We start from the raw sequence: 23,402 nt of genomic DNA, 5'->3' as shown, positions 1-23,402 counted from the left end.
AGTTACAGAGCTAATTCTGCACCTCAGCTAAGATTAATAATGGGGGGGCTGGGGATTTAGCTCAGCGGTAAAAGCACCTGCCTGGCAAGTGCGAGGTCGTGAGTTCGGTTCCTGGTACCGGAGAAAAACAAAAAAAAAAAAAAAAAAAAAAAAAAAAAAAGATTAATAATGGGAACAAGAAAGAAAAAATACAGTAGAGAGGAAGATGGAGGTAATTAAAAAAAAAACAATCTGTGGTATGTGCAGGTATGTGCAGGTAACCACTCCCCAAGAGGATTGTAAATCCCACAAACTGTAAACAACTACTAATAAAATAAGATATTAAAAGCTTTCAAAAAGAAATTAGAGGAAAATATCTGTAGGGGGAGCAGCAGTAATACACATGTTAAAGTAGATCTCAACCATCTAGTGGGGGTGAGGAGTGGCCTAGCCAATGAGGAGTGAGAAATCTGCTCATTTGCATGGTTGCCAAGCAACACTTGTGACGTCACCAGCATGCTGTCACTCTCCTGGTAAAGTCTTGGCAACACTGTGCAGTTAGTCTCAGATGCCAAGGGACTGTTCAGGTGAGCACATGCATTTCTGCTTTCTCCTCTATATCTGCAAAGGTGAATAAGTCAAACCAAACCTGGCTCTTGACATTTCTTAGTCAACTAACGTACTTTTAATGGCAATTTCCAGTGGTTACTGACAGTAAGAGTAGATGGCTCCCGTTTAACCATCAGGACTTACCCTTTGGGTTTTGAAACCTCGACATCTGTACAGTGGGAAATATATATATATTATATGGTGCTTTGTGTGACTTTAAACCTTTGTGGGGAGTACTAAGGAATGATCCCAGGGAGACTGGATCACTGAACTACATCCAATGTGCTTTTTATGTTTTACATAGAGACTCACTATATTGTTCAGGCTGGGCTGGAACATGCCACCCTCCCATGGACACCTGTGGATTAGCAGGAATAACACGTGTGGCTCAACACCCACAGCTCGCACTATTTTTATATAGGGAGACAAAATGGTCATGTACCAAATTTTGGTAAAGCTTTGACAAGTTTTAGTAAAGATGAAGAGCTTCCTGAGGAGGTTGAGATCATGAGTTGAGTTCCAGTCTGGGCTACACCATGCCTCCAGGGCATCTGGACTACGTAATGAGACCCTGCCTCAAAAAAGATTTTTGTAACTTTAAAAATAAAATAGAAATGTAGGTGTTAGATATAGTCACTGACATTTTACATACAAGGTTACAAAATACTTCAACTGAAAACATCCAGATCTGATTTTGGAAAAGTCAGGACTATGGCTCAGTGCTTCTTAGTGTCCAGCCAACATGAGCTGGTAATATGGTCCGAGACCACGCCTGGTACCATTCATTTTCTTTTGTAAAGTTTGCTGGACCTGAACTATGAAACACTGTCCTTATTGAAATTACCTTTAGCGTTGTCCTTCACCATGCTCTGAGGTTGTTTTATGTTCATATCCTCATAATCATCAAATCTTCACACCTTAATGCTGGATTTTATTTCTGGAATTGTTCAAGTGCCATACATAAGAAGGGGTGATCAATACATGGTGTCATTTTTAGGTAAGCATTAAATTTCCATTTTCTTATATAAAGAATACAGATATACATTTTTTTTTCTGAATACATCCCCCCAGCCCCAAGTGGATAAGATGAACTTCTATTTTACGATAACCCACATCAATGTTTTCCTTCCCTTCATACAGAAGTTAGATTCATGTGTATTAGTCCAGCACTTGTTCTATTACTTTCCATGCATCTATTCTTCCATTCATTGAAGCAGGCACGTGCCATATTTTAATTTAACTTTTTATTTTGGTACCGGGAATTGAACTTGGGACCTTGCACTTGCCAGGCAGGCACTTGTGCCACTGAGCTATATCCCCGGCCCTTTTTTTTCCAATTTTTTTTTTTTTTTTTTTGCGTGTGCCATAATAAGACAGTAACTTGGAGAGGTTTGTTATTGTATACAAGGATTACCAAAGATATAGTCATGATATCTTTAATTTCATGTCCACTTGAAAATATGTTCTCAGGAACTTTCTATGTCAGTACAATATAATTCTCTACGTCTGAAATTCCATGATAAAGTTAGCAATTTCCCCACCAAATGGGATCAGGTCTCCCCAATATCTAAGCAACTCAAAAGCTAACTAAAGTCCATAGTACATGAATGTTCATGGGGAATATGTGTAAATATTCCAGATGTGATTTTAAAGATACTATGGGACCTATGTCTCTGCCCTTAGTTTGTAAAAGAGGAGTTGATGTCAGGTAACTCACAGGACTGGAGTGACGTTGAAGGAACTGACATACTTAATGATAGACTCTCAGGAACTGGTGTGGAATAGAGAATTTCTTTGGTGAGTCTTCCTTGTGGACCTGGAAGATTTGATTCTAGCACTGTCATCTTTATAGACAGGAGTCTCCTATCTTGACCCAAGGCACATTTTTTGCCTTAAGACAGTGGAAGCAACCATCTCTTAGACTATTTTCTATTTGTCGAACACTGAGGTGAGCTGGACCCACATTCTCCAGCACCCTTCTCACAGGACCTGTGGGGTCCTGCCACCCATAACTGTACCCTGATCCTTCACCATCACTCAGGGATGAGCCCAATGCTTAGAAAATCCTGCTGTGCACCCACAGCCCCATGAAGAACATGAACTTTGACATTAATTGTTGGATCATGGACAATGTGTACTTAACATCTATCCCATAAAAAGAAACACTAGTGGCGCCAACCCCATAGTCCTGTGGAGAATAGTAAATGTCCAAAACACGGAGGAGAGGTGCTTAGGGTATAGACATCCATCAAGTGTTAGCTGGCGTAGATATCATTTCCTAACGACAATCCCTCATTTTTCTTCCTAGGAGGTGATTCCTACTACTACCATTGACCAACACCCATCACTGCATCAGAGGATCTCTGACCCTGAGGGCAGGGTCCCTCCAGGGCCCTTAACCCCTTGAATCTCCCTGTTGAGGGAGGTTCTTATGAAGGTGCAGTTTTTTTCCTTAAGGTGAGTGAGACGCTTGCTTTCCTTCTCTTCTGTTTTCTCAGAGTCTCGGTCCATGAAACCTGCTGTGTTCTAAGAGAATAGATGTTAAAAATAGGAGGGGATAAGAATGAGGCTTGGAAGGGAGACGTTTACCTACCTCCAGGGCTCAGAGAGCAGGTTGCCCAGGCCAGGTAGAACCGAGTTAGGCCCCTGGGACAGCCACATGGCAAAAGATGAGAACGAGGGGCAGAGCCAGAGCCTCTGCTGGGCTGGATGGATGAACACAATCTAGACCAGAGCCATCAGTTCAGAAATGGAAAATTAGAATAACTTCATTGGGTAGTGATTGTGGGGGTGGCTGGCGTTTTGCCCTTGGCTGGTTTTGAACAGGGAAGTATCTTGTGTGAATGAGTTAGGTAAGGAAGTTGTTGGGAGTGTAACTCAGGAAAGGTGGTGTGTATAGGACACACATGGCTCTGGCGGGATCTGTGGAGTGTAGAAGAATTGCCTGCCCCTGGGAAGGGAGCATCTCCCAGGCTAGAGAACTCACTGAGACATCCAAATATAAAATCCACAAAGTACAAAGCACTCTCCCATCCTCTGGCCCTGCACCATTCCACTGTTTCCCCACCTTCTCTTCCTTCAGGGGTGTCTCCAGCTGCAAATCTGTTTTCTACAAACAGCTTGAAGCCCACAGAGGGCCTGAAGGCATTCTTTGTCATGAACTCCTTTGTTGACTCCCTGACTTGCAGAGACAGGTGAATGGAAGCAGATGTGTTTCAAGAGAAAGATGTTTCAGATAACTAAGAGTTCAGTGTGTTAATGAACAGATTTTTTTTTCTCATGTGAACATTGAACAGAGCAAGTGTCACAAGGTGTCCTTTTAGTGTAATTGCATTTTACTTACAAACTAATGTTCATCTTCATACTACAAACATTTTATTTAATTCCAAAGAGATTCTTTGGGATCCATGACATCGGACTTGACATCCTTATGAGTGGTGTAGAAGTAGATGCCTCCGACAATGCTGCACTCCCATGGTGATTTGAGCTTAATACAGGTAGCACTGGGTTAAATTCCCAGCCCTTTTGGTTTTAATTAGACATGGGACCTTGTTAAGCTGCCTGGATGAACTTTGCAGATTCCATGCTCTTACCTCAGCCTCCTGAGTAGTTATCATTGTAGGCATGTGCCACCATGCATGGCCAACCAGATTCTTCAATCAGAAAATGATCCAATTTCTTTTTTCAATTTTCTATTGGGTGGTGCTGGCATTCTAATGCAGGGACTCCTGGATGTTAGGCAGCTGCTCTTCTACTCAAGTATACCATCAGACCAGAATGTTGTTCTTTAGGCCCTTAGAGTTTGAATTTGGGGCATACATCCTTCAGAAATTCACTGTTCATTTTTTACTATCTCATTTAAGACCTTGTGAGCACTTTTATGAGATATTGCTAGTAGAGGGGTTGTACTTTGTTTTATTTCTGTCTTGTCAGTACTCAGGCTCTAGATCCAGAGTATTCTAGTACTGAGGTGCATCACTAGTTTTTTTAAACATTTATCATTGATTTTGAGGCAGAGTCTTTCTTAAGTTGGCTGGGCTGATCTTGTAGTGCAATCCTGAAGCCTCAGTGTATTTAGTGTCTGGGATTACAGCCATGTGCCACTGTGCCCCCCAAATTCCACTCTAATTAATGTTCATCACATCCAAAAGCATCTTCTTGGAAACATCCAGAATACTGTTTAATAAAATATCTGGCCCATCGATTTGAAAGATAAAATTGACGATGAGATGGGTGAGTCTGTAGCTGAGATCCCAACACCAAAAATGTAGGAAAAGGTGGGAAGAATGAAAGAAAGAAGGAAAGGAAGAAAGGAGATAAAAGAGGAGAGAAAAGAAGCACCATAAAGAAATACTGAGGTAGAAAGTGAGTAGGGGAGGGAAGGCTTCCAGGGAGCACAGCAGGTTACACCACCACTAGAGTAAAAGTATCTGAGGAGGCTTCTTCTCTGTTGTCATTTGGATTGTGACGTAGCCAGGTTAGGTCATCGGCACTGCTACCCTGGCTACACCAGAAGCTGAGGCAGGAGGAGGGCAAAGGAACCTGGGAAATTTAAAAAGACCCTCCCTCAGAATTTTAAAAGGTTTTATGGGTTGGGGATTTAGCTCAGCTGCACAGCGCCTGCCTGGCAAGGGTGAGTTTGATTCCTGGTACCAAAAAAAGAAACGTTTTACACTAGAAAGTCTAAGTACAGTGGCTTTGATCAGTTTGGTGAGGCTGGGAGTCTGCCGAGCAGGCAAGGCCCACCCAGAGTGAGAGCGCTCACAGCAAGGAATTTTTTCCTAGAGCTTCCTACAGCTCCTCACTGGCTGAGTACTATGGAGGGTACAATCTTTCCAGATGCCAACTAATTTTCTTTTTTCTTTTTATAACCCCTCCCAATCTGAGTTTGGATTTCTTCCTAATATTGTCTGTTCTTTACTCTGGGACTTTCTGAGAAACAGATGTTTCTGGTTAGAGGTTTCATGCTTGTGATTACTATGTTTCTACTTATCCTTAACAATCTCACCTACATTTTTCAACAAAGGCTTTTTCACTACTTTATTTCTCCCCCAAAGCCCCTTTTGCTTAGAGAAGTTCTAGATACATGAACTTTTTCAGGTCATTAGGTAATTTTAACTAGACAGTAATTTCCCACTCAGAGTTCACTATTTTGTCTTGAAAACGGACCACTTTAAATTCCTTTTTTTTTTTTTTTTTAATTCCTTCCTCTTTTTCTTTGTAACTCTCTTGGTCCCATTCTCATTCTCATTTTATCTAGATGTCTTCTGGTTTTTAAATCAGTCCAGAATCTATTGACCGTCTTCATCATAACAGACTGAGTCCCTGCTCTCCAGATATTTCCAAAAGTATGTACCACCCCATGAGCGTATTTGGAATCAGTGTATATGGTGTCTTCTTGGCCTTCAAGGAACTTTAAATCCTATTGGACAGCACACAGCTCACAAGTGTGAGCTGACCAACACTGGGCCATCTACCACATTCACATAATGATTGTCTTTTCTCATCAATTACGGCCTAATCATTATGCCTTTTTCCCTCTGTGACTTGGCAAGACCCATCCACAAATATTTGATCTTATCATGGAGTGAGTTTCCCTTAGGTCAGGTATGATCTTAGTTTAAGCAGTGATGTTCTGGAGTCTTGAGGTGCCCCTTTCCCTCCCACAAAGCTGGCTGTGTTCAGACAGCTGCTTGTTGTGAGAACCAAATCATCTCTTTCTAACAGAATAGTTTCATACTGCCAGGCATGGTGGTGTGCACCCGTAATCCCAGCACTCAGGAGACTGAGGCAGCAGGCTCACCTTGAATTTGAGGACAGCTTGGGCTACATAGTGAATCTGAGGTCTGAACTATATAGTGAGGCCCTGTCTCCAAAAAACAAGACAAGCAAACAAGCGAACATGTAAGAGTGGCCCTCCAGCCTGTTCTGGCCTTAGTCTGAGTGATATTTTCTCTATTATTGGAACACCAAATCCCTTCCCTTTTATCCCGAGCTAGTAATTTTTTCCCTAGGGAATCTTGTGGCCTTTGGTGGAAAAGTTAGGGAGGAGCAAGGAGCTCTGGCATCAACCCAAAATATAGCTTCCTCCCACTCAGGTCCCATCCTTACATTTGACGTAGGTTCCTGGAGGAACTGCTAAGAAGGAACCCCTGACCTCCCTGACCTTCATCAAAAGTCACGGAGATCACTTCTCTTTGTTTTTCTATGCTGTATACACTCTTTTAAAATGCCCTGGCTTCCCAACATTTAAAATATGCACTTGCTGTCTTAAGGTTATTTCCCTGGAAATAACTCTTCTTCTCTTTCACTGAGTTTTTCCCTTTCCTTGTCTCCTTTGTGTGGAGTCTTGATCTAATTTTCTCATACCCAGTTTTTCTACAGTTGAGACCACGATTTTCACTTTCCATTTCTCCTCTTTCCAAACACTTTTGAGCTTCTCTTAATACTTCTTCAGCTGGTTTCTCATTCCATCCCTCAACCTTTTATAACTTTTTAGTAATATCAGGCCAGCTCTTGGTCACAAAATTTACCCTCAGGAGTCCTTTGTCTGTATGTTTTGGAGTAGCCTTAGTAAGCCATATTTAAAAAAAAAAGCTTTGTCCCTTTTAGCCTTTTCCCCAACATGTTTGGACCTCCTAGTTTTGCCGCTATCTCTCCTTTTTCTATCCTGGTAAGTCAAAGTTTATCATATGAAATTCTCCCACACCAAAAATGTCTCTTTATACTTTTCAGATTTTCTTCTTTATCCTACTTACGAGTGTCTTTCTATAACGAACCGAGTAGCTGATAAGATTTTAATGTGTCCCTTGTACACTTTCCTCCTTGGCCTCAGAGTGAGTTTGTAAATTGTTACCTTCTAATGAGCGCTGGCTGCCAACACCTCTGAGGGCCTTGAGCAGCATCTTCATCTGAGTTCAAGCAGAGACAAACAGAAGAGCAAGTTAACCCTGTAATTGAGTTCTAGAACTATCCTAGTATCCAAGGACTGTTTTAAGCATAACAACAGCAAAAAAATCAAGTCAAATTGGAATGTAAACATAAATTTATCCATCAGCCCAATCTGGGCCAAAAGATTTGAAGGTTTGAAGTTGGGTCTTTGTGCCAAGCAAAACATCAATGCTTATTTATCCTTGGTACAAGGGTTGTCCCCTCCCCACAAACCGTTACCATTCTCCCCAGAAGACTATCTGGAGAATGTCAGAGGGTGATTCCTTATTTCCCCTTCCTTTGGTTAGCCAGGCCTAGAATTCCCTGTTTCCTGATGGTCTTTGTGGCTAAATTTCCCTGTGCACTCAGCTCCCTGCTGCAGGTTCCTGGCATGCCCTGTGTACTCAGCCATGCTGGGGGTTTCTTGGGTACCCCATGCACTAGCTGCCCCCCTACCCCTCCACAACGGTGGTTTCTTCTGCACATCTCAGTCACACACAATCGAAAATGCCCAGACCACCAAAGCAGTAGTTATAGTTCACTTTTCATACCTTGGCTCATGTATGATTGCCTGGTTGCCTCAGTGCCTGTTTTTTCTCCCTCTGTCTCTGTTTCACTGTCTTCAGAGTGATGGTGCTGGGTGTCTAATGGCTTCTGCCAGGAAATGAAATATATGGTTGAGCAGGCCATGTGAAAGAGAGGTGGGATGTGTCTCCCTGTCCTCCCAGACCCAGTCCTTATGGGTACAGATCTCCTGGGTGAGCCACCAGTTGTGAGGTATGAGTTCATCTTTCCAGGCCCAAGGAATGAACTCAGAAGCAAGAACAGCAGTGAAAGGGATAATCAGCTTTGCAATGGTGGATGTCCGCCACAAAGCAGCTACAGAGAGTAATTTATCCCTTGTCTCACAGGTCCCTTCCTACAGGTCTTCCTCGGCTGAGTACTATGGAGGGTACAACCTTTCCAGGTGCTGCCCAAGTTTTCTTTCTCTCCTTATAGGCAGTTCTTAGGTCCCCCTCCAAATCTGAGTTTGGCTTTCTTTATGATATCGTCTGTTCTTTACTCTAGGACTTTTGAGAAGCAGGTGTTCATGTTTAGAAATTTCATGCGCCCTTATGATTAGTATGTTTCTATTTAGCCATGGCTATCTTGACTATGTTTTCCAACAAAGGCTTTTTCAATAACTTATGTCTCCCTCAAGGTCCATTGGCTGAGACACTTTCTAAATTCATGCACTTTATCAGGCTGTTAGGCAATTTTAACTGCAAGACATTCTCCACTCAGAGTTCACTAATATTTTGTCCTTAAAATGGACAACTTTAAATTTATTTTTCTTACAAGTACCATGGAAAATTTAAAGAATGGAATAAAAGAGGTAAATTAAAAGGGCAAGGGCTGTCCAAATTGCTATAGAATTAACCTAGAGCATGTGGGGATGAGGTTCAGTTTTCAGCTCTGATTAAAAAAAACACTATCTGCATTGGGTGGACAGATGACCTGATCAAGAAGTATACTATAATCTGGTTTTGTATATAACTGCAGTGAAATACATTTTTGTTTTTCTCTGAGTGCTTGTTCAAATGAATGAAACTGTCCCTTTGCGACACATTTTGTGTGTAGTGCCTGATTACTTCTTCTCTCGCAATGGTGCATAGTAATTATAAATGAAATGGTTTGGGAAACGGTGGTAACTAGACTTTAAGAAGGCCACTAGGAGCCTGTGTGGTGGCACTTGCCTGTAATCCCAGTACTCAGGGAAGCAGAGTCACTAGCACCTTATCTAGTAGGGCCTAGGCAAAGTTAGTGATAACTTGTCTCCAGATAGACTAAATTAAAAGGGTCAGGGAGGCACCTCAGTGGGAAAGACCTGGACTCAATCCCCAGAACCACATAAAATAGCAAACAGCTGGCTGCTCCTGGTCTCTGCTTCCCTGCCTCCACACCCTTTGTCAAGTTTGCTCTCACGTTGTCCTAAGGTTGGAGTGTGTGAACAGTGGCATGGAGAATGCAAGGTATGTGGCTTCCAAGATGAATTCAAAAGACACTGCAGCTTCCATCTTGTTCTTGCTCCCTCTTACCTCTGCTGGTCTCTTTGGGGAAGAGCAAGGAAGTGAACCTGCAGGCGCTCATCTCCACTAGGACCCAGGTATGACCTGGAGCCCTGAAGCACCTCAGCAAAGACTGAACAGGACCACCAAGTCAGGGAGCTAATCCTACACCTCAGAAATGAGAGGAAAATATCTGTTGGGGCAGCAGCAGTAATACACATGTTAAAGTAGATTCAACCATCTAGTGAGGATGAGGAGTGGCCTAGCCAATGGGGAGTGAGACATCTGCTCATTTGCATGGTTGCCAAGCAACAATTGTGAGGTCACCAGCATGCGGTCACTGTCCTGGTAAGGTCTTGGCAACACTGCGCAGTTAGTCTCAGATGCCAAGGGACTGTTCAGGTGAGCACATGCATTTCTGCTTTCTCCTCTATATCTGCAAAGGTAAATAAGTCAAACCAAACCTGGCTCTTGACATTTCTTAGTCAACTAACATACTTTTTTTTTTTTTTTTTTTTGTACCGAGAATCAAACTTACAACCTCGCGCTTGCCAGGCAGGCGCTGTGCCGCTGAGCTATATCCCCAGCCCCTCAACTAACATACTTTTAATGTTAATTACTTTTAATGGCAATTTCCAGCGGTTTTGACAATAAGAGTAGATGGCTCCCATTTAGACATCGGGACTCACCCTTTTGGTTTTGAGGCCTCAACATTCATACTGTGTGAAAAATATGTACTATATAGTGTTTTTCTTTTGTTGTGGGGACTACTGAGGACTAATCCTAGAAGCATTCTTTCACTGAACTATGTAGCCAGCCATTTTTATGTTTTACACAGAGGTGGGGTCTCACTATGTGTTGCCCAGGCTGGCCAAGAACTTGCCACCCTCCTGACTCTGCCTCTGGAGTAGCTCAGAGAACATGTGTGGGACCCCATCCCCAGCCTGAGATATTTTTACATAGGGTGGCAAAACTATCAGCTACAAGTACCTTGGCAAGTTTTAGTAAAGATGAAAAGCCTCCTAAGGAGGTAGAGGTAGGAAGATCAGGAGTTCAGGCTCAGCCTGGGCTTCACAGTGAGTCCGGGGGCACTGGACTATGTACCGAGACCCTGTTTGCTAAAATAGATTTTATATTTGAAAATAAAATAGAAATTTAGGCCTTAGGCCTAGTAACCAACGTTTTGCTTACAAAGTTACAAAGTACTTCAACTGAAAATCTCCGGATCCATATTTGAAAACATCTGAACTATGGCTCAGTGCTTCTGCTTCCAGTCAGTGTGAGTTGTGAGTTATGTAATGTAGCCCTAGACCACAGGTAGGTACCATTTATTTTCTTTGGTAAAGTTCCTTTGTCTTAAACTATTTTTTTTTGTTGTTTTGTTTTGTTTTGCTTTGTTTTGTTTTGGGACAGTTTCTTGCTTTGTAGTGCAGGCTGGCCTTGGCCTTACTATGCAGTCGAGGCTGGCCTCAAACTCATAGCCATCCTCTTGCCTCTGCCTCCTGACTGCTAGGATTACAGGTTGTCCTGTTTAAAATTACTTTCAAAGTTCTCCTTCAGCATTCCCTGAGAATGTTTTATGTTCATATCTCATAATCATCAAATCTTCATACCCTAATGATGAATTTTACTTCTGGAATTACTCAAATACCATATATAAGAGTGGGTGATCAATATATGATAGCTTTTTAAGGTGACCCTTAAAATTCAATTATGTTATATAAAAGTACATAGATATATTTTTTCTGAGTACAACCTTCCACCCTCTGTGATAATGTCAGTCCCTAGGACTCCTTCCCTTCCCTCTGCACTGAAGGCAGGTTCGTGTATATCAGTCTAGTGCCCATTCTATTAATTTCCATTCATGTACTCTTTCATCCATTGAAATATGCACAAACCATAATAAAACAGTAACTTTGAGGGTAATACACATAGGATCTGACATTTTACACATTTTAAAACATACAGTTCAGTGGCATTAAGTACATCTATATTAAATTGAGCTTTTAATTTCCTTCAAAACAACCATTTTTCTAAAATAAATAAGATTTAAAATCAGGTTCCTTAAAAAAATTAAAAAAAAATAAAATCAGGTTCCTCAGGTAAGCCAACCACATGCTCATGTTTTCTTTATCATAAATAAATGTGTAACATGCAAATAAAGATGATTTTGTCTCCTTTCAGGTAAAAATTGCTTGGTTTGATGATGATGTGTTGGTGGGCAAACTTCCAGCACTGTATTTAATCATTGTTTAAGATTGCACGCACACATTCTTGTTTGTGAGTTGGTCAGGAATGAATTCTCATTATTTACAGTAGGAAGTGATATTTTTCCTTATAAGCTCAGCCAGCCTACACACGTACGCCTATTTTTCCTTTCTCCTTTGACACTTGATCTTAGCTGAAAAGCCGAGAAGTGATTCTTTCTCCTTTGAAACCCTAAATGTATTGAATCAAACTATCCACTGAACCTTGTCCTTGTTATGAATTAAATTATCAGTCTTCATTTCTGCACATCTCACAAAATCCAATGGCAAGGAAATTCTGAGAGAGACAGACTTTGCTTCCAGTTGGCATTTGGTCCTGAAGTGCTGGCAACCTTTATTTGCCTGGGAAAATAATTCTACTTAATTTTCAAGGCCCCATTTCAAGGGTCACCTCACTTGCAAAACTTTTCCTGAGCACCATTCACTCAGGTTAAGTCCACCCGCTGACCCTTACCATTACTGTCCTCATGTGAAGCATGGCGGCACTGTGGATAACCAAGTAGCTGTAGCTCTGGATTCCCAAAAGAATAGTCTCTGGAAAGTAGGTACAGCACCTCCAATGCATGGCCCATTCTGAGTACCAAATTAATATTTTGGGAATCCATAAAGAACAGCTGGAGTCTGTCGCCTCAAAACAAGCATAATTTTAGATTTGGAGCAGATACTGTACAGCTTCAGACTGCCTTCAAAGGGAACAGTGCTCCTCAGAAGGTAAATATAACCTGCCTTGAAAACTCTCAGGGTTTAATGTCTTCTATTGTTTTGGGGGAGGTGTGTTAATTATTATTATTTGCTCTGATAAATTAAATTAGCCTTTCAGTTCAAGGCAGTCTAAAGCAAGACCTGAAGAATCCAACTGATAAAAGCAGAAGCCAGGATTTATACCTAGTCTGTGTATCAACAGCACCCTCTGAAGGCTCTTCCTACGTGATCTGCAGGGACAAGTCTATCCATGTCCGCTGAGCACTCATAAACAGTGCAAGGAAGGTCCTCTTCTCTCCCTCTCCCCATCTCCCTCCTTTCTTATCCCTTTCTTCTTCCCTCCTTCCCCCCCTTTTTTCCTTTTTCATGGTAAAATATGATAGGTTCTTCTTTGTGGCTATTCTATCTTTTGGCATTTCCATTACTTCTTCTGTGGTCATAGTGATTATGAGTAAAGTCTCCAGGAGGTAAAGGGCTTGGTTCAAGGGTCAACTAAGAGACTCTAACTACTGCTTCATTCTGTTGTGGTTATAGAACATAAAAGGATGGAATGGCAGTGGCAGAGTTAAGCGAGCCCTTGGTTAAGTCTGCATTAATTGATTGCCGTCCTCCTTAATCCATCCAGGTTTGCAGCGGCCACGCTGATGATTGAGTGGGGGAATGGTGCAAATCCGCAGCCTTGCATCCCGGACAACTCTGAGGATGGCACTATTCCCTGCCCTTCACCCAAGTGTTACTCTTTTTGACAGAGGGGGTCTGCTCAGGGGCTTCACTTGCCTTTCCCTACTTGAATAGCTCTGTCCTCTGAGTCAAAGAACCGATGTGTGCTTTTGGGCAGCTCCTAAGTATGACTATTTGAGTCCTGCATTTGGGAACCAGAGACTGATCCGGTGGACTCAATACCTTTCTTGATCCTTAGCAATAAGGGAGCCTGGGAGGTGTTATGGTCCCCATCTGTCTGCACTAACACAGATTCTGTAACCAGTATCCTAGAGATATCAGAGTACTCCCCTTTTCTTGGGGTATGGTTACTGAGTAAGTTAAATGGCCAGAGATCTTCGGGGACAGTATGTTTTTGAGACAGGGTCTCATGTAGCCCAGGTTGGCCTTGAATTCATGGCAATCCTCCTGCCTCAGCTTCCCAAGTTCTGGGATTACAGGTATGCACCATCACGCCTAGCTTGGGAACAAGTTTGGAGAATTACTACAGTGCGTATTTGACATAGATCTGACCTCTCCTTTACTATATGGGTGTTTTGGACCTGCAAACTGGTTTAGTTCAGGGAGACTTGGCAGGTGATTCTTTCTTTCCACTTGACCAGCTGATCTCTGACTACTGTACATCCAGATTTCATATAGCAAGATATACATCCTTCAGTTACCTGTGTATTACACCTTTGTTGACTGCCTGTCTGCCTTCCTGGGGCTCTATTAGCCATCTCTGTGGATCCCCGGAAGTTAGGCACTATGTCTGTGATGCCTATAGCAGCAAGAATCCTCACTTTGCTGAGTAAGAGCTGCCACCTGGCTCCTGTCACTCCAGGATCCTATCATCCTCCTTGCTACAGGAGAGCTCAGTTCTGCAGTGGCACCTTCTAGTCTCAGCCCTGGCCTATGGGTGACAACCACATCCACGTGTTACTTTTTATCAACAAAGCCGGTGCTGGCTTCACTCCACACCCCATCCTCACTCTGTGGTCATGAGAAACAGCATGTCCCAGGCCTTGTCACAGCATACAGTCAGCTGGTAGCACTCCTTTCAGCACATCCGCTTCCCCAAACCCATTGCTCCTTCTGCCGCTGTCAACTAATGAAGTCACGGCCTCTCAGCTTCATAGAACTGGCACTGTTTCTTTTGCCACGTGCTGCAGTGCATCGGAACCAGGGCCCTTGACAAAAGTGCTCCATCTGTAGTATGGGACAGTGCTCTTTTTCCCACCAGCTCTCCTTATCTACTTCCCTCCCTGCCCCCAGCTTTTAGCCTTCTCAGGATCCATTCCCAGGCTTATTCGCAGTTCCTGCTGGTCTACATGAGCTCAGTTCCATAGCTCTTTCAATTTATCACTTCATTCTTCCCCTAGCAGGTCTGATATTTCCTGTCTGGTCATATCGGGACCTGATTTTAGTGCACGACTTGGTAGCCAGGAACCATATGGAGGCAGAGAGAATATAGTCGCATGGAACACCTGCCTCCTCTGAGGTGTGTGCATAGACTTTGCAGAGGCGACCTTATTCTCTAACAAGTGGGAATGGGCAGAAGTCTCGCTAAATTAGATTCTCATTGTTAGCCTTGCATCTCCTCTTCCTTATCAGAGCCTGGACTTTGGTGCTGGAGGCTGATTGTGGCTGAGAATTCAATCTTTCCTAAAGTTGTACTCCTTTTAAAGTAAGCCCTGAGCCTTGTCCTCAGGGCTGCCTGTCCTCTGACTGTAGATGATAACAGAATAGGTAGCATAGAAGGGTCTCTGGCTTTCATATTTTGCTTTATACTAATAATCAGTCACTGGAAACCTGTCATTTTTTCCCCTTTTAAAACATTCCAGGAGGGGCTGGGGATTTAGCTCAGTGGCACAGTGCCTGCCTGGCAAGCACGAGGTCATGAGTTTGATTCCTGGTACCGGAAAAAAACAAAAAACAAAAACAACAACAGGGGCTGGGGATTTAGCTCAGCGGCAAAGCGCCTGCCTGGCAAGCGCAAGGTCATGAGTTTGGTTCCCGGTACTGGAGAAAAACCAAAAAAAAAAAAACAAAAACAAAAACAAAAAAAACCCAACAACAACAACAACAACAACAAAAAATCCCAGGAATGCCTAATTTCACAGTTCTAATTACCTGTTCCCCCTACATTTTCAAACACCAGAGAAACTGAATAGGACACTATACCCCTTTTTACCCACATCTGGTCAGAGTTGCCCTCCAGTGGGAGCATGGCACAATTATACAACTATTAGTATCCCACTTTACTTGGAATCTTATGTTCTGTTCTCCTAAGGACCACTCCGGGTACCCATTGTGTTAAGCCAGGCTTCCTAGAAGTTGGGCTTGAGGCAGAATTAGGAGTTCTTGATATGTTGTGGGATGGTTCAGGAGAGGAAGGTAAAGAGAGGTGAGAGCAAAGAGTTTAGCAAGAGTATCATCTCAGTGGCAAGTTAGGCTCCCTTCAGCTAAGTACAGTGATGGAGACCACTATGAAACAGCCCTGAGCAGGACTTAAATTAACTAATTGGCTTTTAAGTTTATTTGTGAATCTGTCCAAAGCCTACCCACTGGAAGTGGGTAGTGGGCTCATAGTAAGTGAACCTCTGTAAGTCACTGATCCCTACTAAGGCCTGTAAAGGTGAATGAAGCTGGAAAACCTCAAAGGAAAAGACAAGATCACAGCCAAGGACACCTGGATCTAACATCAACTAGATAAAGACTATAGCCTCAGGCATCTCACTCCTGAGTGGATTAATTTAATACCTTATTTGGAGAAGTTCTTGAGTGGTTCTGCTCTTCTTGAGTATTCTCCTCCCTTCTTCAGATAACTAAATAAATGCAGGCCACCCAGAGAAGGTCTTGGTCTTAGTGCCAAGAGAATCTCAAATTCTGTGAGAGGGCTTTGATCCTCCTGGGGCTCTGAAATCATTCCATTTGCCTCTTTTTATTTAGCCTTCACCATACACTTGTCAGGAGATTGCAGACCTGATCAGCCTGCAGTAACTAAGGGATATATGAACCCGCTAGTACAGCCCTCAAGAGAAAGGGCCTGCTCTGAGTTATTAGTAGCCACAACTCACAGCAGGTGAGAGAGGATAGAGACCTCAGCCAGTAGAAAGGATCTGGGCAGGGAGTCACCAGGGCCTTCTGCCAACTCCCTGGTGTGTGGAGGTCCTCAGAAAAAGGAATCCACCCATCTTTGACATCTACTGCTCTCTGATTACCTGGACAGGGTCAAGGGAGCACTTGGCCCATGACAGTGTTGGTAAAGGAGAGAGGCTGAGTGATTTCTGCACATTGCACAGCCTGTAAGAACAGGGACAAAGTGAAATTTCCTCCAAACGTAAGTTACTTTGGATTAAGCTCTGGTCTGGAGGATAGCAGCTTTCTGGCACAAGTTTGCCAACTATCTTGACCAAAGACCCAGCTATTTGAAAGCAGGGATTTCATATTCTTTGTAACTCCTCCATTCTCGTCAGTTTTCTAGTAAGTAGCCCTGAGAAAAGGATCTCTTTGGTTTGCCTTGAGGTCAGGGAGAAGGAAGAGTGGGGAGGCTCAACTTCCCCTCCAAGAGCCTGGGTGGAAATTGCAAGGGATGATTACAGAATTCTTTTTCCTACCCAAGCTGCTCCTGATGAGGTTTGTAAGGGGATGGTGGAAGGGGCAATTTGTCAAGAGACTGTGAAATGTAAAATGAAATCAAACATCAAACTTCTAATGTGATTTCCAAGGGAAGCATTCTGAAATATCACAAGGTTCAGGCAAATATCAAGGATTTGGCTCCAGTTCTTTAGCATTTGGATTTAATTGTCTGAGAGTTGCTCAGAAAAGGGAAGGAAGTTACTGAGTCCATTGGGATGGTTGATGTCTTTTCACAAATCTCTTAATGTTGAAAGGGCTGTGAGGGTGAAATTCCATAAACATTCTTTAATGTTTTTTATTACTTATTTTTGACTTTCTCTTCCTCCTCCTCTACCTTCTCCTCCTCCGTTTTCTGACTTTTGTCCCCATATGCTTCCATAATGTCTGCTGACTGTTGGTTGAGGAGAGTGTGAACTTTATTGGAGTGACAGACTCAAGCTTGCTTCCTGAATGAGAGTCAAGTATTGTCAGTTAAAATCTTAAGTCATTTTTTTTAGTTGATTGAGATGTAACTAACATTTTCTTTTCTGTTTCAACATTAGTATCTCAAACTCTAAGTCTGTACTTTTTGAGTGATAATCTCACCTTAAGTAAAAGTTATAAAACACAAAATTAATGCTTTTTTAAAAGTAAAGTTATTATGAGCAGCAAGTACATGGTAATCTTTGCTGAAGTGGGAAATATTTACATGGGTATTTTAAAGGCAGCTCCAACTTAAGTATAAGTGGAGCGCAGAGATTTTTAAAAGATTAAATGAGATGCTGTCTATAAATCACGCTGTATAAGCTGGTGCTAAAAGCAAAGGCTTTTTACTTCCTTATTTGGAGAATCTCTGTTCATTCATTTGCTGAACACATGTGAAAAGCTTTCTCTACACCAGGTCAGGAGATATAAGAACATAATGGTGATCACCAAGTAAAAGAGCTATCGAGTAAATGCTGAAGCGCTGCCATAGAAATCAGCACAATGGTGCTGGTGAAGCTTTCCGGAGAGGTTTCTAATTCAATCTTAGGGGACAGGAATTGTCAAGGAAAGTTGTCATCTCCAGAGGAGATGAATTCTAAACTGAGGAGAAATGTTAACTGGCCAGAGGGGGAAGGATAGCAAGGAAAGTAGATAAAAAAGAACAGCATGTGCACAATCCTAATTAGGAACTCGGCATGGTGGGAACATAACATGGGAAGTGTTGGAGGTCACTAGGTCAGAGTGCCAAGTCTAAGTGTTAGGACAAGGTGCTGTGCGTGGCCACTGGGGGGCTTCTGAAGGGTTTTCTGCAGTTGGTGGCACACCTGGAGGTGGCTTCCTGAGCAATTTTGGAAGCATTACTAAAAGTACTCTGTTGAGTAGGTAGTCTAGCTAGGAGGAGGCCTGGTGGCTCCTGGTCCCAGGTGGCTCCTGCTGACTAATTTGAGGTATAATTGCTTCATTTTCTAGACTCTGTGGATTGTTGTCTGATCTTTCATAATTTCATTAAACAAGTTAATGTTTGTCCACCAATTAATGCAAGGCCCACCATAGTGCTCAGTTAGCAGCTTTAAAATAGAATTCAGAGAGAAAATTGTCATTAAGTACTTTGGAACATGTATTTGTATTCAAGCTTGATGTCAAAGTTCTATAAGTTTTATTTAAAAAGTTGTAATATATAAATGAACCTCTTCAGAAAAATGTTTGTTTCAGAGATGAGACTTTCTATAATTATAATTTCTTAAGAGTATAATGTATTTCATACAATGTTGTTTTGTACTTTTTTTTTGAGACAGGGTCTTACTACCTACCTAGTCCAGGCTGGCCTTGAACTCCTTATGTAGCTCAGGCTGGCCTCAAACTTGAGATTTTCCTTCCTCAACCTCTTTGGTGCTGGTATCACAGATGTGCACCATTGTGCTCTGTTCTCATTTTGGACTTTAAGCTCAAAAGCAAAGCTAGTTTTTCTTCTCATGTAGTCAAGACTTTTCCCTGAGAAATTATATGTGAACTGACAATTTAGCTACATTGATAATAGTTCCTAGTGTTAAACAGAGAGACACAAGTAGGTCCTTAGTAAATATAAGTGTACATAGAGTTGGAAATCAAAGTGCCTGATTATAAAATGAAATATACTTTCAGGAGGCATGGACTACTTTATTGAGGATTTGGAAATAAAATTATTGATATTAGCATAATTCTAAAAGTCTCAAGAAAATCATTAAAAAGCGGTAGAGGGCCGGGGATGTAGTTCAGTGGTAGAGTGAGACCCTAGGTTTAATCCCTAGTACTGCCAAAAAACATACTGTTGTCTTTACACTTGGACGATTTGTTTGAAAACAATTTAAAATGGCTAGAACACGTTCCAAGATCTAATGGCAGGGTGGGTAGAGTACTTTTTTCACTTTATGCTACAGATGTCTACTTTCTGACTTTTGCAGAGTTGAACAATGACCATCGTTTCCAAAGTTGAATCTCTAGACCCATCAGCCTGTCAGAATCAGTCCGGCCTTTCCGAAGCAGTCTCGCCTGGAGACCCGGATGCAGGCTCTACCAATTGGGATGCTGTGTGTTCATTAAGAGATGTTGCCCATCACACACTTCCCTTAGGACCAGTACCTGGTGCTACTTATTCAAATTCGGCTGTGCCTGATAAGTCAGAGCCATCACCACCAAAGGGTCAAGGTACCATTTTTTGTTTTTTAAATTCACTGCCAGAAACTTTTGTATAAATGCGGTCAGTGGGGTGGTAGTTTCAGAGGCCACATGGGTGGCCAGTAGTGTATGTATGGAAATTATTTTCCTTTAATGAATAAGCATTCATTAGTATGTATGTATGTATCACAACAAGGTACCATTTTTTAGTTACTCAAATATGAATAATTTCTTTTATTTCTAATTTTTTAAAGCATGAACTATCTTGGGGAGAATGGCAATGAACAAGTCTTAAATTTTCAGTTAAGCGGTAGTTATTATGTTGCCTATGTAGATACAGTATCTGTCTTTGGAAAAGAGCAGATAATATAACAGTTATAATATATCAGTTAAATTTGTTAAAATTTATCCAGATAAATTAAACATTGACTGTTTCAGTGGGTGCTTTTAAGACTTAAAGCCCTGAGATTTGAAATGCAAAGAAAGGTAATACTAGAATTAGTTCCTAATGGAAATGTCCAGTTTAGAATAATTTGATCCTGGTATTGTTTTTGGTCTTCTTAATAACTTTGATATTGTGGTGAGGGGAGTGGGTGGTGTGGCTTGTTAAAGGTGTTTTGAGTGTGTGTGAGGGGAAGTTTATATCACAAAACACAGCTTAATTGAATGTTACACATAGAGCTTTAAGGTCCTTTTGCTTCACCATGAAGACTTTCCCACAGGCCATCTTTCTGCAAGGCTCCAGCTCGTGTCATATTCCTGGGACTTCCCTTTCTCCCCTCACTCTGCCTTTTTTGGGGACCCTTGTCTAATTCTCTACAGACTCATTTTTCCTTTCCTAATTTTGTTCTCTAGTCTCTCTTAAGCCAAAGCCTACTTACATAATCACTAATATCTCTTCAAATAGAGAACCATCTATGGGCCATCTTTGCCTTTCACAGCATCAAGAAACTAGCCATCCTTTGAGAAATTAGTGTTGCTACTGGTGATTTTGAACATTTTTAGCACAGTAAGGTGTTTCTTCATCAGCACCAACCATCAGAACTGAAACTGACACCTGGGGAAGCCCAGCTGATGTGATGGTAGGAGTGCAGGTGGCGCTGAATACAAGCATCCAAAGCAAATGTTCAAGGGAACTACCTGGTTTATCTTATATATTCTATTCATTGTGTTAAGTGGGTATAAAAAAGTAATTGTAATGAACTCTCATGAGGTCATTAGCCAGTTTGACATTTATTAACTTTGGGCCAGATCACCTACTATCCCTGTCCCCAGTATTTTAAAAAAGTCCAATATTTCATATATAAATATTTTAGTCTATATATGTGTAGAATTATTTTTAAAGGTTAAAAAATGTCTATGTTAAAAACCTAGTCAGTGTTCAGGTATCTCTGGCTCTCATATAATTTTTTTCACGACTAGCATACTGGGGATTCAACCCAGGAAGTGCTGAGCTAATTTTTTTTTTTTAAATTTTCAGATAGGATCTTATTAAGTTGATAAGATGTCCAGACTGGCCTAAAACGTGTAATCCTCCCACTTCAGCCTCTTGAGTAGCTGGGATTACAGGTGTGCCTTGTCACGCGTGGCTATAAAATTTGTCATTGATATTACCATCCAAATGGAGTCTGCATTTTGCATTTGTGGATATGTCTATGAAATTTCTTTTAATTTATAAACTCCTCACGTTTTGGTTTGTAATTTAATTATTGAAGAAACTAAATCATTTAGCTAAATGAAAAGTTCTCATGTTCTAGGTTCTGTCTTTTTAAATGCCCCTTTGTATCCTGATAATGAGATTTAGAATTTTACTTTAGATCAAGTATTGCTGTTTATTTGGTTTTAGAAGCACACCAAGTTTTGTTTTTAAATCTTTTTTCTAGCCCTAGATGATGGCATTCCTCCACCACAGAAAATTCTTTTTCCCCCAAAGAAGATTTGTCTTACGTGGCAGCAAACTCGCAGAGTTGGAGCTGGGCTTCAGAATGTGGGAAACACCTGTTTTGCCAATGCAGCATTGCAGTGTTTGACATACACACCTCCTCTCGCCAATTACCTGTTATCACGTGAACACTCAAAGACGTGTAAGTGTTATGTACTGTGGTGTTTTATGGACATGGTATATAAACCTATTCATTTTTTCCCTCTGAAATGAGAATAATTAAGTTATGTGATCATTAAGCAGTTGGTTTATTATTTCAGAGTCCAGGATTTAGGATCCAAGTACTTTGTATCTAATTTGACCTGGGTGTGGGTATTTAAAAGGAAACCCATTTTATCATAATTTAGCATTTCTAATCCCCTCCTACTTTTCTACATTGGGTAAAATGTTTTTATGTTTGTTGTGCCAGGGATTGAACTCAGGACCTCCCACATCAGGCAAGTGCCCTACCACTAAGCTACACCTCCAGTTCTTACACTAGTTAAAAACATGAGATAATGTCTGACATAACAGTTGGGAAAAATGAGATTAAGAATCCTGCCCCCCTGGCAGTCCCTGGAAGGCTTGACTCATTTTCAGGCTTATGAGCCCTAGAGAAGAAGAACGCTAACCACTGACCCCAACCTTGTGGAGTTCATACAGGGCTTTCCTTTTAGCATTGGACAGCTCCATCTTTAACCTATAGAGCAGAAAATTAGTTAAAACATATGAAGATGTCTTTAAATAGAAGCCAGCTCAGTGTTGACTAGTGAAATTGAGAATTTAGAATATCCTTTGTTGAGATTTTTGACCTCCTGGATATCCTAATTATCTGTCATCCTTTATAAATGAAGTCTCCCTGGCATTTACTCTGAATTAATGCTCAGATTTGTGTGTGCATCTAGTGCTATTTGTCAATGATTTGGATAAAACAAAAACTTCCTTAGTTTCTTCTTGAATAATTCTTCACTGAATGGAGAATTTAAACTGATTGTTTTACAGTTGTTTTTCCATCCAAACAGCAAAGTAATACTTGTAAAGTATTTGGTAAGTATAGAAAAATTTAAACCAAGAAAAAAATCACCTAGAATCTCTTCACCTAGGGATATTTGCTATGCCTGGGGCTTTTAAATAATAGAATGACTATTCCATTTGCCCTTGATTTTTAAGTCTGTAATTCATTTCCTACAGACGGCTTTCCTGTCACTTTTGTGTTTACTGAAATGTGGGTGTGGTTGAAAGCCCAGTACTGGCACCTAGTCAGCAAGAGAATGTGTACATGTCCTGTATATATTGTGTCTTGTTTTGCTAAATTTATGCTTTTTTCTTCCTCCTCTTCCTTTTCCTCCTCCTGGTTTGTTTGTTTTTTGAGTTGTAAATAACATTTTTTAAAATTTTAATGTCTATGCAGTACTTGGTGGAACCTAGAGATATATTTTTTTATTTTAAAGAGAGTAGTAAAAGAAAAAGAAGAACAATAGCAGCATACCAACATCACAAACAAACAAAACAAAGCAAGCACACTAAAAGTGATGCAGTGTTTCAAAACAAAATGATAGGAATTAACAGTGGTTGTTATATTACATATTGTTGTCCTTAACTACGTTGTTCAGATAATCAGATGTAAAAATGGAAGATTGTTCAAACCATTGAAGAGAATAAAAAATAATTAGATAAAACATTAGAGATAGTACAAAGTTTCACTAGACAAGATGGTGGGAATTCACCAATGGCTGTTCCATTGCATATTGTTGTCTTCAAATCAGTCACTCAGATTACCAGATACAAGTATACTACATTGATCAGAATATAAAAAATTGTAAGCATTAACTGTTCCTTTCAACATACCATCAGACATCAGCAGTACAGGTATCCTAGCTATCTATGTATCTAGGTATCTATGTATCTAACTATCTATATATTTGCCTTCCTTCTGTCTTTCTTTTTCTTCTTTCCCTCATCCCAGTTGTTTCTTCCTTTGAGCAG

The 23,402-nt window shown here is 41.2% G+C and overlaps 1 protein-coding gene across 7 annotated transcripts in view; it reads left to right on the top strand.

Moving 5' to 3' along the window:
- The first annotated feature begins 486 nt into the window (after window positions 1-486).
- Window positions 487-23,402, top strand: part of LOC102011956 (ubiquitin carboxyl-terminal hydrolase 42-like) — a 53,639-nt gene continuing 30,723 nt past the window's right edge. The window contains exons 1-4 of one of the 7 annotated variants that reach the window (XM_013520498.1): window positions 487-566; window positions 2,897-3,045; window positions 19,282-19,525; window positions 21,379-21,579. In XM_013520498.1, the coding sequence (XP_013375952.1) occupies window positions 19,291-19,525; window positions 21,379-21,579 (436 nt within the window). In that variant the 5' untranslated portion in view covers window positions 487-566; window positions 2,897-3,045; window positions 19,282-19,290. The other 6 variants (XM_013520500.1, XM_013520499.1, XM_013520503.1 and 3 more) reach the window with 6 other exon arrangements.

This window comes from Chinchilla lanigera, unplaced genomic scaffold (assembly GCF_000276665.1).
Source record: "Chinchilla lanigera isolate Chin_1 unplaced genomic scaffold, ChiLan1.0 scaffold00055, whole genome shotgun sequence".
Classification (NCBI taxonomy): domain Eukaryota; kingdom Metazoa; phylum Chordata; class Mammalia; order Rodentia; family Chinchillidae; genus Chinchilla; species Chinchilla lanigera.
This window is presented reverse-complemented; position numbering and strand designations above follow the sequence as displayed.